Source organism: Acanthopagrus latus, chromosome 7 (genome assembly GCF_904848185.1).
Source record: "Acanthopagrus latus isolate v.2019 chromosome 7, fAcaLat1.1, whole genome shotgun sequence".
Taxonomy (NCBI): Eukaryota; Metazoa; Chordata; class Actinopteri; order Spariformes; family Sparidae; genus Acanthopagrus; species Acanthopagrus latus.
The window spans coordinates 1,819,961-1,836,066 of record NC_051045.1 but is presented as its reverse complement, the minus strand read 5'-3'; the positions used below and the strand labels follow the sequence as shown (position 1 = coordinate 1,836,066).

At 40.2% G+C, this 16,106-nt stretch overlaps 1 protein-coding gene across 2 annotated transcripts; it reads left to right on the top strand.

The window, feature by feature from the left end:
* Positions 1-598: 598 nt before the first annotated feature.
* mapre1b (microtubule-associated protein, RP/EB family, member 1b) lies at positions 599-14,789 on the top strand. 2 transcript variants are annotated; one of them, XM_037103911.1, is made up of 7 exons: positions 599-786; positions 2,551-2,684; positions 4,597-4,742; positions 7,844-8,045; positions 8,159-8,268; positions 8,414-8,566; positions 9,199-14,789. In XM_037103911.1, the coding sequence occupies exons 2-7, from the start codon at positions 2,564-2,566 to the stop codon at positions 9,241-9,243; spliced, it is 777 nt and encodes a 258-aa protein (XP_036959806.1). In that variant the 5' UTR covers positions 599-786; positions 2,551-2,563; the 3' UTR covers positions 9,244-14,789. The 2 variants fall into 2 exon arrangements, with proteins under 2 accessions (XP_036959806.1, XP_036959805.1); XM_037103910.1 differs by having other exon boundaries at positions 601-786; positions 2,554-2,684.
* The last annotated feature ends 1,317 nt before the right edge of the window (positions 14,790-16,106 follow it).

The following is a 16,106-nucleotide window of genomic DNA, read 5'->3' as shown; positions in this document are numbered from 1 at the left end:
TAGCTAATATGTTACTCGTAGCATAAAGAAAATGACCAGGATATTATTTCTCTGGCAATAATGTTCACTACATTCATGACCTCAGGACAATAAATTCAACCTTTTTTTTTTTTTTTTTATCCCTTTCCTTTTAATTATAGCACATAAATCATAAATCTGTTCATAAAGATGTTATATTGGGCACAAAGGCTCATTGTTTTCATAGCTTTTCTATTCTTTGAGCATTTTATTGATGTAGTGTATTGTATTATTACAATATTATTATTATTTTTAATCTTATCATTACATTTACAAGAGGGAAAATTCAGTATCAATGTGAGGGGAAAAAAATTGCAGGTATCTTGCCAAAGAAACACACTGATGGGATTAAATATAATTTAAAGATATATCTGAATATATTTAGTTTTTTACTGAATACTTTTAAAAGCAGGGAAATCAACACGTTTGCATAGGAAACAGAAGTGGTGGTTGAAAATTAAAAAAGACATGCGATATCTCTAACTATTGCATTTATTTTGTATTAATCTTCATTTCCGCTCCGTTTCCGGTTTATAGTGACGTTTCTCGTCGTCGTCACGTTTAGGCGTTACCCGTTGCGTCCTGACGTCATCGAATGGGTTCTTCCGCTGCCGGTAGAGTGAACGTGAAGTGCCAAGAAGGAGCGAAGAAAAAGCAGAAGTGGCAATAACGTCGAAACAATTACAGATAGGCTTTATATGACAGAGAGCTACGGCTGAGAAACATAAGTCATTGTGTCCAGAAACTGTGAAAGCCAATCAAATCAAGGTAGGTTTCAAACACGGAGTCATTTATTAGCCGGCATGTGAAGCGGCGGAGGCTAAGCGCCGTTAAGTTAGCTGCGATGAAGCTAGCCTGTCGCACGACAGCGAACATAACCGGGATGCGCCAGTTTGATTGTAGAGTTAAACACCGCTAGCGAGGCTTGTAGTGTAGGCCACTTCCTTCAACACCGGTTCACATGCGGGACAAAGCAGGTGCTTTTCAAAATCCAATACTCAAAATTAGCCGAATAAACCGTTACAAGCTAATTTAAGCTAACGGGGCTCCTGGTGATTTTCAGGGCGGGGAAAACGCCTTAATGTCTGATAAACTCGCTCACATTAGCCGCTCGTGTTTAGCCAGTGACATAAAAGAAGCGTATTCTACTTGCATATTCGTCGCCCATGTAATTTAATTTTCCGCTAATTTACTAAATTGACAGATGGCAGCTTGCTGGGTAACTGTCCATACAGTGTGTTGGATAGCCGTATATAGCTAAGCTAGCTATTTAGGGAGCTAACCGAAGTTGCTTGCCAGTTGGCTAACTGCCGCTACCGTTAGCTTTCCAAGTTTCTCAGCTGGGCCCTGTTGCATTGAGCTAACTGATGCCTGTTAGCTCCAGTTGACTATTATTTTATTACTGACAATAAGCCGATAATGTTCTGGATTTATCATTTAGTCAGGAATATTATTTAAAAAATGTGATCTGAGTTTTATTTGAGGTCATAATTTTACTTGATGTAGTCCAACAGTCCAAAACCTCAATATGAATAATAATACATCGATCTGATACAGAGAAATCCTAAAGTTATACACTATTTCAGTAGAGGAAGAATGTCATACATGGAAATTTTTACATGAATATATATTATGACAAACGATTAGTTGGTTAATAAACGATACCGACAACCGTTTCAACTCTATGAAGCTGGCAGTAATATTAGTGAGAGACCTGCAGTTCAGTGTGAATTTTTAGGCCTGTCAGCTCAGAAACTCAGTGTTCATAGAAGTCCTGTAGAAACTGTGAGTTGGACAGTAAATGTATGTATTAGGGATGTTAATTATCAATGCATCGCAGTTAAGCGATTAAGTGAATCTTTTTAAGTTGTTTGTGTGTGTATATGAATAAAAATGTCAAAAGCAGGTAAAATAAGTTGGTTTTTATTTCATGAATAGGCAACAAAACCTGCATGAAGCATCAGTTGATATGAGAGGTGAGGTTACTCACATGATTGAATATCTTTACTAACTCATGACAGAATTCTGTCTCCTTAACTTCAAAATAATCTCCCAGGATCAGATTTTGCAAATCTTAAGATAATCGTTGGCTCCATGTGAAGTAAAAAGCCTCCAGCTATAACTTTCATCAGGCCTGACCTGCAGATGAGGCCAAGCAGGGACTGCGGGAGATGAAATGTTGTAATTGATAAAAGTGCTGCAATCGTCCATCAAAATGTGACTGTTGGTTAGTTTAGTAGCAATGAAAGACTTTTAATTTAAAAAACACAAAAAAGGGTAAATTATCTTTGAATTCACTTGAACAGAAGTAACTGTCACAGTTGTTATGTGTGTCTGTGCATCAGGCTGCTCTTGGTCACGTTAATTACAATCAGGTTCATAATAATGACGCAGCATTGATGATATAAAGGAACCATCTCCCAGCAGCTCTGTGCTGGGATGTCTGAACTGTGACCAGCTGGTTTGTCTGCTCTAAAAGACACTCAGACAGATAAATGAGTCATCATGTTAAACTTCTCTCCTTTGTGTCAGCAGGTGACCGACAATGGCTGTGAACGTGTACTCCACCTCAGTGACCAGTGACAACTTAAGTCGTCATGACATGTTGGTGTGGATCAATGAGTCTCTACAGATGAACCTCACCAAGATAGAAATGTTGTGTACAGGTAACACATTAGCTAGCTTTTTAAAACCTTTCTTGTATTGCGGGAGCACAAGGCGTGTTTTGTAAGACATTTATCAGACCTACTGAAACCGTTCCAAGATGAGTGTTCACATTGTAAATAGAGTTGTGATCATGCATGATATTTTGCATGACTGTGTGACCTCACTGGTGTTGTGGAACAATAAGTCAGCGATCACTGATGCTAAATATGATGATGTGAGGGTAGAATAGTAAGTAAGAATATAAAAGTTTAAACACTCTCATAACAATGTACTCAATCAGCTTTTTTTTCCACCTGCCAGTAAGTTGTGGAATGATCAGATTTTACCAGCCACTCAATAGATTACTATTGTTTTTATTTTTTTAGTAGAGCCTGAGAAAATATTAGGTTACATTAGGTAGTATCATACTCGTAAGATATACACACTGGTGACAAAGATATGTAATTGAGGCTGGTTACTTCAGAGTTTAACCATAATCTTTACAGTCAATAATGAATCTGTAAACTTCAAAGCATTTATTTCTTCCTAATAATCTCAGAAAAAGATTTTTGCATTGAGCAACATGTACGCTGGTACGATATATTTGTGAACAGGTGTATCAGTCAGACTCTGCTGTCTTAAATTAGAACTGAAATAAATAGCACAGTAAGCAAACTAGGAACAGTGTATTTATGTTTACTGTCTTAGAAGTTCTAATTCTTCACACACACACTAAAAAGAGTGCAGTGTTTGTGCCCGTCGTCTGTGAAGGTAACTGGCTGTCGGGACCTCGGCCTTCAATTGCTGGCTGTCAAAGGTGCATGATAAAAATGACTATTTGAGTAGCCACAAACAAATAATAAATGTAATTAAGATTAAAGCATTAGGCATAAAACAAGACAAAGTAATGCTGCTGTTTCTGTCAGATACAGATTGTAACACAAGTTCAGACGGTTCAGTTTTGTATTTTTTGCCCAAAGCTTCTGAACAGTTAATGTCTTTCACTACTTTGTTTCACGCCCATCTGCCTGTGCATGCTTGTGTTGTACGTCTGCATATTGTCTGTGTGGCTTGTTAACATCTACCCTCCGGTTTTGTGTGTATAATTAAAAGGCGTGTCAGAACGGTGCATGAAGGCACAGTTTGTTTTAATCCCAGGTGGACAGAAATATTAGTCAGCTGGATTTTCATCTGCAGTTCAAGAGTTCAGGTCCAGTTCTGCACACTTGTATTTTAGAGATACTGAGTGATGCACCTGCATAATAAGTGTATTTGATGTAAAATTAGTTATGAGTTCATCTTGGTATTATGAGCACTGCACTGTAGTGTTGTCACAATGCTGGAGTTTCAGTCTTCGATATTACACCTTGAGAAATATTGATGTTCGTTACCAGAAGGAAAAATTGATACAACATTGTGGGCATAAGATATCACAAGGTTGTTGAACCCGACAGCATCTGAGGTAGTTCACTTCAGGAGGAGGCCGGGTTGTGTTGGCACGGCAGCGGTGCATGTGTCAGCTCGCTGTCAGAAGAGATTGAGACAGTGCAGCTGGTGCTGTTGTGTCGATACTGCAGGAAACGAGCATCTCAGAATCATTTTCAATGAATTGATATTTTTGACAACCCTACTGTGCAACAAATCTAAAACCTGACAAGCATAAGAAGTGTCTTGTAATACTGTACAAACGAAATGTGTTTTTATCGAAACGTCTAGAGATCGTTTGAGTGTACATTTAAATGTTTTATCTCTGTTCTCACTTTCAAAATGATTGGCTCTGTTTTTTGTCCGTCTGTTCCTCTTTCCCTCCCTACATATTGTAGTTGTTCTTCTACTGAGTTTGAACATGGAGCACACACTCCATCCCTGCACTGATTTTGATTATATCAGACATAAGAGGACTTGTTTTTCTGGGTCATGTCTTTTGTCCAGGTGCTGCCTACTGCCAGTTCATGGACATGCTGTTTCCCTCCTGTGTGCCTCTGAAGAAAGTAAAATTCGGTGCCAAGCTGGAGCATGAATACATCCACAACTTCAAGCTTCTGCAGGTTTCCTTCAAAAAGATGGGAGTCGACAAAGTAAGTGGGGCGCTTCTGGGTGATGATTATATGCTTAGAAACCTGCATGTTGTCCCATGTTCCTTCTGTGTTATTTAAAAAGAATCTGCACAGTTGAGTTGAAAGAACATAATCTGATCTTGTGTTACTCTATATTGTCCGGCTTTACTTTTTTTTTTTTTTTTTTACACATTTTCTTTGTTTTTTCATATTGATTGCTTAAAAGCTTCTAAAAATATTTTGAAAAGGAGTCGATTGCTCCTCATCTCGTATTATACCTCAGCACAGGATCAATGTGTGGCACAGGAGGAATATCAGTGTAACACTGTGTCTTAACCACATGCTATGTGGGTGTCGGTGACAAGATCAGCTTGATTTCATTGTTTCCTGTTCAAGTTTCCTAACTGGTCATGAGAGACTCTGCGCAGCGACATTTTGAGCCCAACAACCTGTTTCTATTTTAATTTCTGTCGATCATGTTGAAAGCGGACGAGGAACAGCTGATTACTGTTACTATTAAGAAGTTGCCTGTGTCAACCATCTCTTTGTGAAAATATAAATGAAAATAAAAAGAAAGAACCTGCACACAGAAATGTCTAAATCTGACTCAGGCCTCGTAATAAAAACCTTCCACTGGTTGGCTGATGAAAATCTTTTAATCCTGAGAGGCTGCAGGAAGTGTTTGGATTACATGAACAGCAGCAGACTTTCTTTTTTTTCTTACAGTCGTTATCAGGAGCACTGAAAATGAGTGATCATTAATCATATTGTCTGCAACACTTGGAAACCCGCCCTCTCTTTCCTGTGGTGGTGAAGCAGTGAAGCTGTATTTACTATCCCACCCTCTCTGCTAACACTCTGTAACTGTAAATAATAATTATTTCTACTGTGACACCAAACAAGTCGAAGTCCAGAGATTTCAAATTGAAACTGCGACACAACCCTGCTACCTCAAGAAGAGGAAACAGAATGTTTTGTCCTGTGACCGCTCGGGTTGGTTGTTGGATCATAAAATGTTTTGAGAGTGACCTCACATCATTCTTTACTGCTGCTTCTCATGCACACGCCATCACTGTCTCCTCCCAGTCAGCTGAGCTGCTTCTGCTGATCTGCTCACCTGTCACTCTCTGGATATTAAATACTATCATAAAGGAATGAAACGCCATTTTATACGTCCGATGATGATGTGTTTTATTTGCCTTTCTCTGAGTTTTAATGCTTCAGCGCACTGGTCATGTTTTAGCTGACCTATCAGAGGCTTTGTAACATATTTGTAATTGCTTCAAGGAACTTCTTGCAGATGTGGACACTTGTTAAAGTCTTGCTATTGTCAGAAGGCGAACGCATTATAAAAGGCAGGGCAGTTCCAGCTTAGTCATCTTCTTCTTCAGGACTATTGACAAAGCTGCCATAATTTATTCATGGCTCCACTTCCTTCCTGCCGTCATTTGTTTTACCTCATTATTGCAGATCTGTGTTGTTTTGAAAGGCCTGGACAGTGTTTCCTCTCACAGATCGATGTAACAGATACTTGACCTGTAGAGCACATCAGTGTATTCATGGCTGTGCAGGGTTACAGTCCCAGGCATTGTGTCTGCTTTGTGGACGGTCGTGCTTTGTGTGTATGTTTGATGATGTCAGCGTCCTCTGTTGCTGCGTAGAGACACAGCTGAGCGTTTCTCACCGACTTCTGTTTTTTGTTTCACTGCTGCTCTCTTTCTCTTACTGTGGCTTTGATTCTGGTCAGCTCAGATCTGAGGTAGCTGCTCTATGAGACGGAGTGACCGTGACATTTAACAGCTTCCTCTTCCTGTTGGACACTTCTGAGAGTGCTTTCTTTAGTACTGATGTGTCTGTAATGAAGTGGGACCTTTTTATTTCTTTTTTCTTTAAGGGTTTTCCCAGATATCAAAATATTTTATAAATATAACGCAATTGAGGTATCAACGCTTAGGACTTTGGAATGAGATAAAAATCCCATGTCACGATTATCCTCTCCAACATAATTCATAAATGATTTTATCCCCATGACAATAAAAATGAAAACTTTTATTTCTCCATCCTTTCAAAACTGGTTGCAGGGGCAGCGACCAACATCCGCTATTGGTAGATAAATACTAAAGATAGTTGTCTGTGTTAGTCGCCTTTTTATAATTTGAGTAATTAATGTACCGTGTTCTGACACAGCAGAGTCCAAAAGTCTGAGGCCGCATTAACAACCTCTGATTTGTCACGTGAACCTGGAAACAATCAGAAAGCTTAAGGATTCAGAAATTCAATGACAGAGGTCAAATTGTTCTTTGTAATGAGAATCTTTCAAATCATGGCTAGACTAAATCTTTGTGAGGAGCCAGTGCTCGGAGCTCTAAAACCAGCTTTTTGTAGAAAGTGGATCAGTGTGTTGTGAGTGTCAGTGAAGTCCAGTGTGAATCCACGACACGATCAGAAGATCAGTGCTCGAAGCTTAGTTTCCAGAGAGAAGAAAAGCAACAGACACAGAATTTGTTTAAGTTGTCCTGCTAGAAGAAGACTGTGGTGTGTCAGAGGAACAGTTTATAAGGAAAACCTTTGTGGTCGGCTAAGAAATACCAGAATCTCACAGTGATGATGAATCCCAGCGATGGATTAGTGTTGTAACAGAAGGAAGGGTGAATGTAAGGAGGCGACCAGGAGAGAGAATGACATCACAGTGGTTCAGACCCACAGTGAAATATGTTGGTGGGAAGATTCACGTCCGCAGCTGTTTTCAGACTCCACCCTGACCGAGGAGAGGCACCGCGCCATTTTTCAGAGACTTGCTCCACCCTCTGGTTTGATCTGTGTGGAGGAGGATTCATCCTGCAGCAGGATAATGAGCCCAGACTCACCTCAGAGCTGTGACACAACTACTTGAACACTGTCAGATCAGGCTGCGATTACATGAGACAGCAGGTTTTACCAGCTGCACAATACAAAGAGATTCTGAAAAATCATTTGGTTTTGCACTCATTTTTAAGCTGATAGCATTTGACACTAAAGAAATAAAGTAAAAAGTATTTTAAGAGACTTTCCCGACAGAGAAAGCACAGCTCAGATAACTCGGAGCGAGCAGGTCCTGATTCTCTTTTCTTTTTTCCTTTCAGATCATTCCAGTAGACAAACTGGTGAAGGGGAAGTTCCAGGACAACTTTGAGTTTGTCCAGTGGTTTAAGAAGTTCTTCGATGCCAACTACGATGGGAAGGAGTACGACCCCGTGGAGGCGAGACAGGGCCAGGACGCCATGCCCACACCCAACTCTGCCATGTCAGCTCTCAACAAACCCCCTAAAAAGGCCTTCAGTCAAGGTCCGAGTTCTGGTTGGTCAAACAGTTTAAAATGATGTGGATCAGGAACGTGCCGGTGGGTTCTCTCAGTGTGACCGTTTGTTGTTAATGACCTCGTGTTTTTGTCTCCTCAGCTCCTCAGAGGCCACCTGTTGCTAAGGTAGCACCCAAGGTGGCTAACGTCAGCGCGAGGAAGCCCGGGATGGGCGGAGGCGATGAGGAGAGGGTGGAGCTCATGAATGAGGTCAGCACACCACACAAAGATCTCCAGCTTCATACAGTCATGATTGAAAAAGTTAAAGTACTTGTTAGTCTAAAACCGGCAAATACAAAGAGTCACCTGAAAAAAAAAAACAAATCTTAATGTTCTTTGGCTGGTTTTTCCACAGGTGGAGATGCTGAAATCTACCATTCAGGACATGGAGAAGGAGAGAGACTTTTATTTTGGAAAGCTGCGGAACATTGAGCTGATCTGCCAGGAGAAGGAGGGAGAGGGCGACCCCACACTGCAGAGGATCATCGACATCCTCTACGCCACAGACGTGAGTTCACCTGCTTTTATGAAACGGCTGCTCACAGTTAGAGGTCGAGTTGGTGTGTTGTGGCCTGTCAAGACTCGACGAGATACGGTTTCTCATTTAAAAACTACAGGGAGCAGCTGTTTTATGGAAAGACTTCATTTAAAAAAATTACACTTGGAAGGTGAAACATGTCTTGAGGAGGAGCGGTTGGGTTTGGAGCTGGTGGGAATATGTCAGGACTAACACATTGTTGATTTTTGGTCTTTTCCTGTGACTTATTGACAGTAAAACCATAAAACCTCCACAGCCTTGTTCTTTAAAATGTCCCCTGTAAACCAGTGTGTTATATTATGAGCTCAGCACCAGATTAAAGCCCATTTGCTCGGCTGTCAACAACTGCTGATGCCGGCGTAAATTCCTGCAGAGGAATGGCATGCAGCTCGCTCGCTGAGGCTCACAGCTTTCAGTGGCACTGTGTTTTGCAGGCACCATGTAAATTCCAGTTAGATGTACATGTCGACTGTGGCTCTCTACTGATTCTGTCAAATTGCTTTGTGTAGTGTAGATGTTGCCTGTTTGGTTTCCTCAGATCGAACCTCTTTGTCTGCTGCTGTTCATCCACCTCTCACTTCTCTGTCCGTCCGTCTCTGCAGGAGGGTTTCGTTATACCGGATGCCGAGGAGCAGGAGGAGTTTTAATATTTCAAGACTGCAAGCAACTTTTCACTTAGATGCGCTGGTCTACAAACCCACCTCGAGATCCTTCCTCAACACGGCCAGTTTGGTTTTATATCCAACACCAAACTCGATCTCGACTTCTGACCCCCCCTTCCCTCCCCACTCGCCTCTCCTGGACCCAAATCCAAACCTACCGGACTTCTTCTTCTTCTAGCCTTCAGCCGCCGTACAGCTCAGCTCCCTCTTTCTTCAGACATCTTTCACCAATAATCAACAAAGCCTCGGTCACTGCCTCTTCTTCTTACACACCTGTCAGTCTGCGAGAATCCTCCGACCCCACCCCGACCCCTCTAACCCAACCTTCCTGAAACCAGATCAAGCAGTACATATCTGGTTTTTGTAATGGACTTGAGTGTGAAAAGCACGGTGATGTTCTCTGTGTGTGGATGTTTGTGTATACTTGAGTGTGTGTGTGTGTGTGTGGTTGGTTGTATGTGTTTAAACATCAATTTGAAACAAATCAAACATGAAGAACCTCCTCTGAAGACCTGACGTCCAGCTGTCTGGTCACGTTGTCCCAAACTAACCCCAATTGTTTTTTGTTTTTTTTGTGTGATGGCACCGCCGCCATTTTGTGCCTCTACTGTTGACACTGAATTTTAATTATTTGGAGGAAGGTGCGTGTACAGAAGTGATGAGAACAAAAAGAAGAAAAACACACATTCCCAACTAGAAGAATTAGTTTTGCATCATTTTCTAACTGAATCTGAAGTCTTTTTTGTATTTTTGACAGTTTTAGTCCTGCTAACTGTGGACTGTGCTTTTGAAATAGTAAAATTTAATCATCAGATTTTCAGAAGTTTGCTGACATCATTTGCCAGTCAGATGTAGCTGATATAAGGAAACATGCAGCCTGTCGACTCGTCACGTCGATGCTCAAGGGCTCAGGGTTTAGTCTGGGACAAGGCACCAGTCGGGTCTTCTCCAGTTGTCTCCACCGACGACACCATCCTGATTTTTGTCCTGTTCAGCTTCAGAAGAGCTTTTGTAAATGTATGCTACTGTTTTACCACATGGTCCCCCACCCCTCCCCCCACACTCCATCTCCTTTCTTTCTTTTTTTTTGTCATGTTTTCAAACCAGTTTTTGGGCACCTGTCAGTCATGCTCTCAACTTTATACATTTGTTTTCTGCCTAGGCTGAGTTTTCCTCACACTCACTGAATGATCACACAAGATTCTACTTGTGAGTAGAAACTAGTTTTTCCACCCACGACGAAAGAGAAAAGGGGGTTTCAAATGTCGCAAACAGCAGATGAGACGTCTTGTTGCTTACATTTCAGACTTCCTAAATGTGCACTTCCTAATTCCAGGACAAAGTAGCTCACTCTTCGAGTCAGTGCGAGATGTGGTCAACATGCCAGGTTTTAGGAAAAAGTGCACCAAAAAAAAAAAAGAAAGACTTGTTAGTCGGCAGTGATTGTTTTGTACGTTTCTTTTTGGAGCGTCTGTTTCCAGGCACATGCAGTTTTATACCAGTGGCCCTTAATCAGCCCCCAGCCAATAAAAAATGATTCCTGAAGGGAGGCGGGACATCCAGACCAGCCTCGTCACAAACACTGTGAGCTGATCGGTGCGTTCACTTCATGTAGCCGAGCACAGAAAAGTCGACCGTGAATCCTCTGCTCTGATTACTGATGTTAGGTGGATTCAGTTGTTTCCAAAGTTGATTTAAAAAAAAAAAACCATATGTGTGATCGAGTCGACGCAGGACAGGTGTCTCTCTGCTCCTACCTCCACACCCCAATCGACCAATCTTAATACTAATATTGTGTATTGTGGATCTAATTTAAGACCAGTTTCTCCACTGTACTCTGTAAAGATGTCACTGACACATTTGTACCTAATTTGAAACGACACCCTCATGTTGATTCATCCCTGTAACTCGTGATTTGTTATTGGAAAACACTTGATCAATGGCCTTATTCATAAAAATACTTTTTTCTTAAGAAAACATTTTTCATAACTTTTTTTTGGTTTGTTTTACCTTAATGTAAGTCTCTGCTGTCTGGGGGCGAATGTTTGTACTGTTAGTCATATTTTTTATGTGTTCTGAAAATAAACAACATTGGAGGTATTCTGGACAGAAGCTGGGATGTGTCGCGGTGCAGCAGACCACCTGTCTTCCATCAAACGCTCACCAAGCAAACAAAAACATATTTATGGTGTTTCACGTTCAGTTCAATTCAAGGATATCTGGTGAAAACGTGTCTTCTCTTTTCTTTTCTTCTTTCTGCAATCTTATGATGTAAATTAAAGGTGAATTGGCTTCGGGGCTGCCGAGTTGAGCATCTTCCTGTTTGGACGAACGGATCAGCTGATGGACCAGCTCTCCGTCGCTGACTCGGTTATTTAGCATTTAAGCGTCGTAGTTCCATAATCTGGTGTTTGGCAGAGCTCACACGCCTTTAACCAACACTGCCGTGAGTAGATGTTGCACAAAATCAGAGGGTGCCTGGGTATTAATTTTTCTACTTCTAGTAAAAACGTCTTCAAAAAATATGTCTCTACTTTGACGTTTTAGCATTTCTAAATCTAACTTTATTTCTGGAATGTATGCTTCTTTTTTTTTACTCCAGAGTTTCTTGTTTCAAAGCACAGTTAACTTCATGTGGTGTTGTAACAGTGCAGAAACTTATTTTGTTGTTTTGTCTCCGTGCTCCTCCAGCACACTGGATTTCAAATGAAACTCTTGATATGTGTCGGGAGTTCTGACTGACTTTCAGCTTTAATTTGAGAGTTTTCTCATCTTGGTTTGGCGTAAAACTGTCAGACTCGTAGCCGTTTTATTAACAATGCAGCAGAGAAACTATCATACAGACAATTAAACCAGTGAGTGTTGTAAGTTAGTCACCTCTTCAGTCATGTGTTAAACTGCTTAAGGCAGAAAAAACAAGCTGAATGTGAAGTAATGATCTGATGGAGCATTATCTCTGTCTGCTGATGTCTCACAAGTGTTTTCCTGCATATAGAACTTTTATTTAGGTTTATTTCGTGGCCTAAAACTGAGACACTGTTTTATAACCTCACATCAAATTAAAGCTGCAAGTCAGAACTTTAATCTCAGAATAATTCTTCAATTTCATATCTAATCTGTTGAAGTTCAGATGCAGCAGAACACAAATTGTGACTGAAATAGATGTGCAAGGTTTCACAAAATGATTCTTACTGTCAGGATGATCTTTGTACATTTTCTTTGCCCGACCTAAAACTTAGGATTGTTGATCCGAGAAAACCGTTTGAACTGAAGTGTTGCAGTGAGCAGAGCTTCTCAGCAGGGCTGCAGCTAATTATTCTGCTCAATATTGTCTCAGTTAAAAGTGTTTCATCTAAAAATGTCAGAAAAAAGGTTAAAGAATGATGTTTTTTTCTAATGACTCAGAAGTTGACAGTTTTTGTCTGACCAACAGCCTAAAAACAAAAGATGAATCAATTCATTGTCGACTCTTAAATTAATCGCTAGCCGTTTTTTTTTAATTTTCCTCTGGAAAAATTAAGGTCAAACTTTGGATTCAAGCTTCTTAAATGTGAATATTTTCTGTTTTCTCTCTTCGTCTGTGACAGAAAACTGAATGTCTTTACATTGAGGACGTCGACCTGAATTACATTTTTTTGTTCCAAACAAAAAAAAACATCAAATCTATTAATATAAAAAGGTTATGGTTAGAAATTCAGTTTGTGTTGATAGAAAACAGGAAAAAAAAAAACAGCATATTGTGACATTTTAGAAACTGGAAGCTGTTTGACTCAAACGATTAATCATCATTTTATTTTAGGTGTTCTTCCCAAAATATGTTCACTGAAAGAAACAAGAACAGCAGGTTAGTTGAACATCTGATGCTATTTGACCTGAACGCTGCTGTTAATTTCCACATTTCACATCCGCTCTGCGTAATAATGAACCAGTTCTTTAAAGGTATCCTGGGAGTAAGAAAGTTTATTTTAATTCTTTAGCTGAGTTAACAGTGAGACAAATCGTAGCACACTGAGGACGGACGCTCTACAAACTCTCTCTGTTTACTGTGAGCCTTCTCAGCGCAGGAAAACTTGAACACTGTAGACAGAAGAGCAAATTCTCTGTTTTCTAGCAGTTTCTGACAATGTGTGTGTCGTCGAGCCTTAGTGAAGAAGTGCTTTTTTTTCGTTATGCAATGTCAAAGGGGAGCGGATGTCCCCCTTTACATAGTGGCCTCTGTACTGAACCCAGTGCCAATGTAACCTCCTCCCTCCACCAACAGTCTGTTACTGTAATTACTTCCTGTCAAGTGTGATTTGCAGCATGATGAGATCTTTTTCCTTCATTATGTTTGGAGCGTTTCCGACAGTCGCCTGGTTTTGTCTCCAGTTGTGCGTCGGCTCCTGTTTGGTTTCATGGTAGTAGTGAAATGTGTTCTTGTAAGTGTTTCTGAGAAGGACTGTGTGCGGCGGTGGAGATTAAACTCTGCTGCAAGACTTTTAAAGGAACACTTCAGCCAAAAAGCAAAATTGAGTCAGTATCTCCTCACCTCAGTGCTGATGGAAATTCAGGTGAAGTGTCGTTGTCAACCAAACATTTCTGGAGCTTCACAGTAAAACAGAGTTGCAGCATTCTGCTAAACAACTGAAGCAGCTGGAGACTTGATTTAAAATGGAAAAACTACCAAAAGTAAAACAGAAAAAGGATCCGAACAGTGTTATCAAAGTTTTCCAGAAGCCCCAAGATCCCAGTATTGGGACCTCAAGCAGACGTGGATTGTTGTGTTGAGCAGGCGCAACTACGAAAAATGGATCATTTAACAGAACAGAAAAAAAAAATAAAATACAAAGTCAGAAAAATCCACGTCTCCTCGGGATCTGAAATTAATTTGAAATTGATTAACAACTTTAAAATGTGGTCGAACTCGCTCAACCACTTCAGATGAGGGTGGACGCTAACACTTTAGCCTAGCGGCTACAGTGAAGTTTTTGGTTTGAAGAAAGAACTCTGGGCTTCTCGATTCGTCAGACGAGCTGCATGGAAACATTTTATCAGGTGATCAAACTCCAGAAATGTTTTTGGACAACGAAACTTCACCTGACTTTCTGTCAGCATGAAGGGAGGAGAGGAAGACTGAGTGTTCATCTTTGGTTGAACTGTTCCTTTATGTTTTCAGTCACACACACACACACACACACACCTGAAGGACTTCATGGTTGCTCTGGGAGTCTGTAGCTGTTATCTCTCAGTAATCAGGGCTGATTTTAAAAGAAGAACATCCCGGAGCGTCATGCAGGCGTGTGTGTGTGTGTGTGTGTTTACTGAAACTGTCTGTGCAGTGAACTAACGGCTTTAAAGGTAACGTGGTGCTCGTCTGACCTCTGACCTTTTCCCTTCTCAACGATCAGTGCCGATCAGTGCCGATCAGCGTGAACACTGTGGGCCACCTGAGTCTCCCTCCTCTCTGTTTCTGCTGGACTTTGATGTGTTTGTTAAACTCCACTTTCTTCAATCAAGTTTGGTACAGATAATAAAACAGTATTTCCACGTCAGCAGCGGCCTGTGTGTGTGTGTGTGTGTGTGTGTGTTTGAAATCACTTCATTTCACATCCAGATCAGCTGTGCGAAACTTACTTTACAAATACTTTGTTACTGTACTTGAGTAAATGTTTCAGGTATCTGATCTTTACTCAAGTATTTCTTCAGTGTTCCCTCCCTGACACCAGGATTTGTACAAAGTTTGGAAAATGTTAAATGTTCCAGTGTCGGCCTAATCCTTCAGACATCATAATCTGATTGACACGGTCACTCGTGTAAACCGGATCTTCTATCTTCTATCTTTTTGTCTTATATTTGAAATGAAATGTGGTCATATTTGTTTTTTATTTAGAAAAAATTAAAAACTCCTGATTAAAATAAAACATCTAAGTTAATATGAACAGCTGGTCAAACAAACGAAGTGACAATATATAAAAATAAAACCTGCAAACTTAATGTTGCATCATTTAAGTTGTGATGGTGAAAACTTTGTCTTGAGTCTCCTAAAACATGCAGCCGGTCAGAGCAACAACAGATGTAGGATGAACACAGAAGACAAAGCAGTCCTTGTGAATCACCCATGATCCTTCAGTCCAGGCCTGTGGTTGACCTCTGACCTTCAGCGGGCCGGAGTGGTGACATCAGAAAGAGCCGGAGGGATTCAATCTGACACGCAGCAGCTCTGAGATCCTTAAACAGATAATATGTAAGAACTCTACATTCAAATATTGAAAAACAAACAATTTTTGCTCTATAATTTGTTGAGTTGTGAACAATAAAACATTAATAAGTACTTTTTAATGACTAATAAAGAGCCATTATGCTACTGACATGTACACTGATAATAAACTAGTTACTGGTGAATGTGTGTGTTCTCATATAAAGTGTAATCAGACGTGTTGTTGGTGTTTGTTGTCGCTGTTTACTTCTACAGTTGAACAATATCGCCACCTGCTGTTTGTCAGACCAAACTTCAACAGCTTTGTTGTAAAAAGTTCTCAGAAGTCATATTACTAAATAGAAATAAAGATAACGTGTTAAAATATTACATTTTAACACTCATACAATAGTACAATAGCTTTAAAGAATCTGATATGAACTGTACATTAGTATGAAGAGTGCAAGTAAAAGTGAATTATGTATATATCAACGTGTATTTACTGTATACAAAGAGCTGATCAATTATCAGATCTGAATTCAAGTATTTTGTGGTTAAAAGAATCTGTGTTTTCTTTCATGTTAACTAAAAATGTGATATTTTCGCTCTGATGCAAAGCAACCAGTAACTCAAGTTATCAAACACATGTAGAGGAATAAATGTACAACAATTG